Genomic DNA, 8,030 nt, shown 5'->3' with positions numbered 1-8,030 from the left:
GTCCACCCTGCCAGGGTCCGCATGCCAGAGGCTCTAAAGACGCCTTCCCGTGGAACTCTGCATGGAAGGCAGGGGAGGGGAGGATAGGAAAACGGGCACCACACACCCAGAACCCCTGCTTAGAGGCCCTGGGTTAGTCGGATTCTCTGGAGAGACGGAACCAATAGGATATTTATACGCAGAGAGAGGCGTGTTGTAAGGACTTGGCTCACGCAATCACAGAGCCTAGGAAGTCCCAAATCTGCAGGGTGGGACGTTGGACTGGAGGCGCAGGAAGGAGCTAACCCTGCAGTCCAAGTCCAGCGGCCTTCTGCTGCAGAATTCCCTGTGGCTCGCGCGAGACCAGTCTCTTGTTCTGTTCAGGCCTCCGATACTGACCTGCTGGAAAACCCAACTTCAGCCACGCTCAGCAAGTGTAGCTGGGCCCACCGCCTTATGGAGGCAGCTGCTTTACCCACAGCCTGCGGATTTAAGTGTCAATCTCATCCACACACACCGTCGCAGTAGTAATGTGTGGCCCATCCCAGGTCCACCTCTTGTCAACCTGACACGCATACCCATCTCCTTAAACCACATTCAGTCTCCAAAGAGAGAGAGTAACGAGGCCCTGCTTCCACCTAATGTGACGCGACTGTGCTGTGGACAGCTGGCGTGCAACCCTGTCCCCGCGAGCTCTGGAGCTGTGGGCCTGCCCGCGGGACTGTCAGCACGGAGACGTGGCAGCACCTCTTTGGTCTTCAGGACACTTTAATCTCTACTTCCCTCTCACTTTCCTTTCTCATCTGTGACTTTCCCGTCACTGGGGAGCAGCCTCGTGTCTGTCCCCTTGGCTCTGTGGGCCGACCTGCTCTGGCTTGCGTCTTGTCCCCGGCTGCCGGCAGAGGACTGGGCGCTCCTGGGGGGCGCGGCAGCAGGGAGCACGGGGGCTTCTCTGCAGAATCAGGGCTCTTGGTTTCTTTTTTAAAAATCTGATATGCTTTGTTTGAAACAAAATTCCTCCTTCCCAGAACATGTTCAAAATGAATCTTCAACATTAAAAAAGTGAGGTGGAATTATCTGAAGGCAAATGAAGAAAATCTCCTGCCGTTGCCTCTGGTCTGTCCCTCCCCCAGAGGTTTTTTACAGTTTTTATTTATTTATTCGTTTATTGGCTTATTTATTTTTTTGTCTGGTTTTACAGAGATCCAGCCCTTGACCTTGGTGCTATCAACACTGCACTCTAACCAACTGCGCTAACCGGCCAGCCCTGTGAATTTAATTTTACATCATTTAATGCAACATTTGGTGCATCCCAGGAACACACAGCTCACATGCATCACAAAGCGATAGACACACGTGCCCTTAGCACCATCCAAACCCACGCGGCCCCAGCACTGTCCCCAGACCCACCGCTGTCCTGAACATGGAATTGGTTATTGGTTCTATAACAATGGCCAAAGTGGCCCTGGATTCGATTTTTGACGTTTCAAAGCTTGTCTGTGCCGCGAGCGTGGCTGAAGTGGGTTTCCCAGCAGTTTATTTATCTGTGCTCTTGCTGTGGGACAGGATCTTCATTCTTGAATGTTCCCCGAGCTGATGTGCGAGAGCCACTCGGGCTCTGACCTGGGAGCAGGGAATTGCTGGGCGTGGGGGCTAACGGTCCGCTTTACAGACGCGCTCTTGTTCCGATTTAGACCCTCTCCAGGAGAACAAGCGGTTCCCGGGGGCTGCTCTTCCTGACGGTGCTTGGGACTGTGGGGACCGGTTTCTGCTGATCCCTTGGGTCTGTGAGGACGCCTCCAGCGAGGCATGAACCCCGATTGCTCGGCGGCCAGGCTCCTCGTCTGCCTCACTCGCCATTTGTCTGTCTGTCCATCCGTCTTCTGTGGACCACCGGGTCTTGACGTTGCTCAGTTTCTCCTGCTGTGTCCTTGGCGGTTTGCAGGTGCTCGTTAGCATCCTGAGTCATAACCCGCCGTGGCCTGCGTGTGAGCGGGTGGTGTAGGCTCGTCCCCTCCCGGGGTGGCCCGTGGATGGACGCGGCCTTACTTGACGGCGCTCGCACCTGCGCGTCCCTCCTTTTGTCTTGTGCCTTCTGTGTCCTCAGACACAGTAACTAACCCCTTGGGTTACTCATCTTCTCCTGTCCTTTGTCCTAGGTGTTCTGTCATCCTGTTGCCCATGCTCAAGTCCTTATTTTCTGAGGGGCCCATCTGTGTGTGCTGTGAGGCGGGGTCTCAGTCGTTCAGTAGCTGAGTGAGTTCATCTCACCCTGGGCGCACTGCTGGGCCCTGGCCTTGCTGGGGTGTCTTTGAGTCCCTTTATTTCTGGCAGCTTTAACTGAGTTTAAAGGACACCCAGTTGGGCGGGTTTTTTTTTTTTTTAAAGATGACCGGTAAGGGGATCTTAACCCTTGACTTGGTGTTGTCAGCACCACGCTCTCCCAAGTGAGCCACAGGCCGGCCCTGTATTTTTAGACTTCCACGGGACGTGCTGGACAGAGGAGCTAGGATTGGCTCTGGTTTACCCCATCTGACCAGATCGGCCCCTCAGTTTTACGCGTCTGTCTCTGTGCCCCGGCCTGCCTGCCTCTGTCACTCCACACCCTTTTCCCTTCCTCTGCAAGGACAGCTGGGGAGGCAGAATGCCACACCCAGGGATGGTCAGGCCTGTGGATGTTTGGAGCTGGGATCTGCTGTGGGCCAGGCTTCCCCGCGAGAGCCAGGTGGGGTGGGTGGGCCGGACCAGGCAGTCGTCACCCCAGGCAGAGGTGGGTGGGTGCTCCCCAGGCACTCCTCAGGGCCAAGGAGCCTTCCCCTCCTAGGGCTGTGCCTCCCGCAGGCCCTGGGCCTGAAGCCTGAAGCGGTGGAGCAGAGGGGTGAAGGTTGGCCCTGACCCCACCCTGGCCTTGGGGCTCGCCTGGGTGTCTTCTGCAGCAGGAAATCTTTGGGGGTCACTGCGCAACCCTCGGTCCTCTACCAAACCCCAGGCCATGGTTTGGGCATCAGAAGCCACGTGCTGGGTCCTGCAGAGGGGCTGCATGGGCCGAGCCGACCGTCGGCCGTGCCGTCTCTGTTCTGCTGGGCTCCCACTCCCGGAGGGACCTGGACTTCGTGGTTTCTCACTGACTCTCCCATTCAAGGGGAGAGAAACAGGTTTTGCAATTGCTCTGACCTGATTTCGGCAGGTTCCAGCCAGACTTGGTAATTTGCTTGTTTTAAAAACATTCCATTACAGTTTCCACTTTAGCATGTTCATGCCACTTCCATTAGGCTCATGAAAGTCGCTTTTACTACAGAATTTTATAAAAGCACAAAGCTTCCCATTGTACATGATGTTTTTGGAGATTTTGTTTCCACGTGCATTTGTGTCAAAGCATTCTGGGACAGCAGACTGGGAGCAAGCGCTACGGTGTCAGCCCCGGCATTTGTAAAAGGAGGTGGTCTTCCCGGCGAGTTCCGAGTTTCTGGTAACTGGGATCCATGACACGTGCTCCGTGGGTCTGGCTTTCCCTCTGCATAAGCTGTGTCAGGCTGCGGGACACTCGGGCGGGGAGCCCCGAGGCGGCGAGTTCCGAGTTTCTGGTAACTGGGATCCATGACACGTGCTCCGTGGGTCTGGCTTTCCGTCTGCATAAGCTGTGTCAGGCTGCGGGACGCTCGTGCCTCTTGCATCTGGCTGAGCAGCTGATGTCCGAGCAGTTCTGTGTTTTAGGCTGACCGTGGACTCCAGTGCGGCGCCAACTGTCTGTCCCTAGATGGTTTTGTGTAAATATCACAGCCCATTTTGAACCTGTCCCTGTGCGGAAAATAGGGTCTGGCTGTCATGGAGCTGCCCAGAGGCAAGGAAAGGAAAACAGGCAGAGGACGGCGGGGCTTGCCCTGGCCTGAGTGATTTTGGCCGTGGCCATCAGCGAGTGACTGTCCTCACGCAGACCCTGCCTGCCCTGTGGAGACGCCCTGTCTCCCCGGCTGTGGGACAGGGGCCTCCCGTGTCTGCACCCTCGCCTGTGCTGTCTCCAGCCGCTGCAGTCGTGACAGCGTGAGGCTCATGCAAGGGGAGGCATAGCTGGAGCCGCCGCTGGGGAAGCCATCGTTTCAGCTCTGGCTGCCTGTGGCCCTGGGGGCTGGCCGTGCTCCAGCCACCTGGACAGGAGTGGCCATCCCGGCTGTGCCTCGTGTGGGGGAGCAAGGCTCATGGGCCGCGATGCTGTGTCTTTACACCTTCCTCATGTCCTTTCTAGAATCCATCTACCGCCGTGGAGCCAGAAGATGGAGGAAGCTGTACCGCGCCAACGGCCACCTCTTCCAAGCCAAGCGCTTTAACAGGGTGAGTGGCCCCTTGGGCCTGGCTCTGTCGCAGGGGCCTTTTACGTTGCTCTTACATGTGGAGAGAGCGGAGGCAGAGCGCTTCCTGCAGGACCCGGGCCTGGCTCTTCTCAGCACGCAGTGGCCGAGCCAGGCAGGGTGGCAGAGTGCTGAGCTCACGGTGTTCACTGCAGGACTTTCCCACACGGCGTCCGCTGTGTGGGTGCAGTCAGCATGTCGGTGTCCTGGGCCATCCCCAGTTACCTAATCCTTTATCAGCCCCATTGGCGCAGATGTCATGGTGTGCTGGCGCCCAGTATTGGGACTGCTGCATCAACAGGTGACACCAGGATGTGTGTTTTAGCTGCACGGTGTTTCCTACTGGCTGCAGGGGTCTCCCGTGGACCCCAGAAGCCCCATCTCTGCCTGGGCCTCTGTGCCAAAGGACACTTAACTTAGTTTCCCTTGTCCTTCTTTATGGTGCTTCTGTGTTCTCTAGGAATTTGGCAACTCTGGTGGCTTTGTAGCTGTTCCATTTCATGGTGGGAGGGGAGGTGCAGAAGCCTGCCGGCCTGTCCCTGCCACGGGCACTGCGCAGAGCCCCTGAAGCCCCTCCCTGCCACTGCCCGGTGAGCCCCTGGCTCGCCCGCATCTGTCCCCAGCATAGTGGGGACCCAAGCAGCTGCATTGCTGGTTAGTCCCAGCCCTGCCCCTTCCTCAGCCATAGTGCCACCCACTCTGTGCCTCAGTTTCCTCATCTGTGTAGGGGATGATGAAGCCACATGGAGGTGCTTGTTGGTGGGGCAGCGGCCACTGTCACTCCCACACAGACCTGCCACACAGCCTCACATATTAACCGCCACCGGGCATCAGGCCCCTCCTGTCTCCTCTGGAGTGGCCCCAGGTCAGCCCAGGCAAGGTGGCCACTGCCCCTCCTTTGAATCCTGTGGCCCGTCCTCTGGACCACCTGGGCGGTTATGTGTGGGGGTGGGCAGCTCCTCCCCCGCCCTTCCTGTGAGCTTGGTCCCAATCACCTGGTGAAAACATGGCTGGACCCCGCTCCGAGGAGGGGCATGCGGAGTGCTAGGCTCCTGGAGAGGGGCTGGGCACTGCCTGGAGAGCCCAGAGGACTTCCTGGGGGAGGAGGCATCTGATCGTACGCCTGGGAGGTCCGCACAGAGGAGTTGCTGGAGCACCCAGGATGTGACAGGCACAGGAGGGTCCCAGCAGTGTGTAGGAGGCCCTGAGGACGAGGTTGGGGCGTCAGGCAGCGAGAAGCCCCGGAAGGTCTCTGGGCTGTGTGCTTGGGAAAGGCAGGTGTGGGTGAACAGGGAGAGCAAGGCTGGAGGTGGCCACATCGGGGGCATCTATGGGCTGTGGTGCTGGGGACAGTCACAGCACAGAGTCTGTCACAAGCACAGCTCGTCGCTCCCTAATCCACACCGCAGGGGCACACCTACCTGCCCCACCTCACCGGCCGCCACCTCCTCAGACGTGCCGGAGCTGTCAGAACAAAGTACCACAAACCAGCAGCTTCACAAGAGAAGCACACCTACCTGCCCCACCTCACCGGCCGCCACCTCCTCAGACGTGCCGGAGCTGTCAGAACACAGTACCACAAACCAGCAGCTTCACAACAGAAATCTACCCTGTCACAGTCCTGGAGGACAGAAGTCTGATATTAAAGGGTTGGCAGGGCCCGGCTCCCTCTGAAGGCTCCAGAGGAGAATCTTTCCCTACTTTGGCACGAAGCTGCATCATTCCCAATTTCCAGCTCTGTCTTCATGTGATGTTTTCTCTGTGTCATCTCTATTCTCCTTATAAGGACACAGTCATTGGAATAGGGCCGCTTACCCTTCTCCAGGATGACTTCATCTTAACTAATCACACCTGCAAAGACCCTCTTTCCGAATAAGGTCTCATCCACAGGTTCCAGGTGGACATGAATTTGGAGGGACATTTGGACACGGTACCGCTATCTAGAGGTTCATCCTTGATCCCATTCTTGTGTTCCTAACTCCCCTGTCTCCCGTGTCTCTTCACCTTCCCTTCCTGGCCAAGCTTTGAAAAAGTCTCAGTTACAGGTTGAAGAAATTAACAAGAGATAATTTAAATAGAAAAGGTGAATGTCTTAGGATTCTGGGTGTTTCACAGAACTGAAGTTTAGGAACAGAGTTGGGCTTTTTGGGTAAGTTATGGAATCAGGGGATGGAAAAACTGCGGGGGGTTCTATCCATCTCATGTCTGTTCTTGTCTGTAAGTGCTGCTTCTTGTAAGGCAAGAAAACTCTCTGAAATGGTCATTTTCCAGTTTTTAGCATATTCTGTCTCTCAGCTTTGAACTCAGTTGACCACGACCATCTTGAAACACTCTCTCAGCTTCTGTGACATCTCAGGCTCCTGGTTATTCTTCTATCATTTTGTTTGTTCTTAGCTTCCTTCCAAGATTCCTCACCTGCCGCTCTCTGCCCGGCCCACCCTTCCCCACGTCCTCGGAGCCCACGCTCTCCCTTACTTTCTATCTTGGCTCAAACATCCAGCAGCCCCTTCTCTGGACCCCTCACTCACGGAGGCTCCCAGCATTCCTACAGCTCTGCACATGACACCTCCCCATGTGCACAGCGCTCTGGGGATAGGACTCTGCCCTTTTGGAGCTGTGTCCTGTGCCTGGCACATAGTAGGTGCACCGTACACACTGGTCAATCCTTTATTATAATTAACAATTGGAGGAAAGCCCTGGGAGCTGTGCTCGGGGATTCAGGAAGGAAGAGGCATGTCCGCCAGGCAGGAGCTGGACTCTGGGAACCGAGGCAGACGCGGAGAACTGGAGAAGGTGACTCCTCTCAGCAAGACACCACGGGAGGTCTCTGAGTGCCACGTGCTGCTGTGGCACTGGGGCAGAGGCAGCAAGATGCAGGAACCATGGAGGCTTGTGGCGTTTCTGGGTCTGCCAACGGGGTGTGGATGTGAGATTTTGCAGTGAGCCAGCCAGACAGGGTGAAGGCCGGCTGCTGGGAGTGTGGGGACATGGAAACGTCCCAGCCCCATGACGAGGCACCCATTAGCCACCCCCCACGTCTGTTTACAAAACAACCAACCAGCTCCACGGCCGGGAGGCTTCTCTTCCCATGAATCTGGGCCCTGGCTTGGTTCTTGGCCAGAGGGTATCTCGGGAAGAGCTAGTAGCCCGCCGACGAGATAGCAGAGAGAGGGTTCTGGAAGCCCTGGCCCCACACCGGCTCTCAGTGACACGCGTGTTTTCTTCATTTCTGGCCGACTAGTCCAGGACAAAGCCCACCCACCTGCGAGACAGCCAGAGCCCCGGGCAACATGGGGCCTGGCTTCTGCCTGTGCAGGTGTTAGGACAAACCCATTTCGCNGTCTCAGGGGGTGCCAGGCCCTGAGACACAGTGGCCATCCCAGTGCTCATGCGGCCATATCCAAGGTCAGGGTGGACGCCAGCCTCTGGGAAACAAAGAGCAGGCGTCTGTAGCCGCTCCCAGCAGCCTCCTTTGACACTCCCCAGCCAGGGTGGCCAGGCGCCTGGTGTGGAAGGCATGGGTTGCTCTGTGCTAGGCTAAACCAGAAAAAGTGGGTGTCCCACTCACAACCCCAAACTCCTGTGTCTAGAAGGCCATGCTGCAGCTGGATGGAGCTTGGAGCCTCTGGTGGAATGTGTGATTCGCAAGAACAGGGAGACCTGGAGTCCCAGCCCAGCTCCCTGGAGGGCTAGACATCCACAGGG

General features: G+C 56.9%; 1 protein-coding gene across 1 annotated transcript in view; it reads left to right on the top strand.

The window, feature by feature from the left end:
• LOC103604294 (protein kinase C zeta type-like) overlaps positions 1 to 4,308 on the top strand; it is a gene marked incomplete at its 3' end in the record, with an annotated part of 85,674 nt that extends 81,366 nt beyond the window's left edge. Inside the window, exon 5 of the mRNA XM_008588862.1 lies at positions 4,223 to 4,308. Within this exon, the coding sequence (XP_008587084.1) occupies positions 4,223 to 4,308 (86 nt within the window). The remainder of the gene's footprint in view (positions 1 to 4,222) is intronic.
• Positions 4,309 to 8,030: the final 3,722 nt, after the last annotated feature.

This window comes from Galeopterus variegatus, unplaced genomic scaffold (genome assembly GCF_000696425.1).
Source record: "Galeopterus variegatus unplaced genomic scaffold, G_variegatus-3.0.2 Scaffold5075, whole genome shotgun sequence".
NCBI classification, from domain to species: domain Eukaryota; kingdom Metazoa; phylum Chordata; class Mammalia; order Dermoptera; family Cynocephalidae; genus Galeopterus; species Galeopterus variegatus.
Note: the sequence above shows the minus strand (reverse complement) of the source record. Positions and strands in the feature narration are given on the sequence as shown.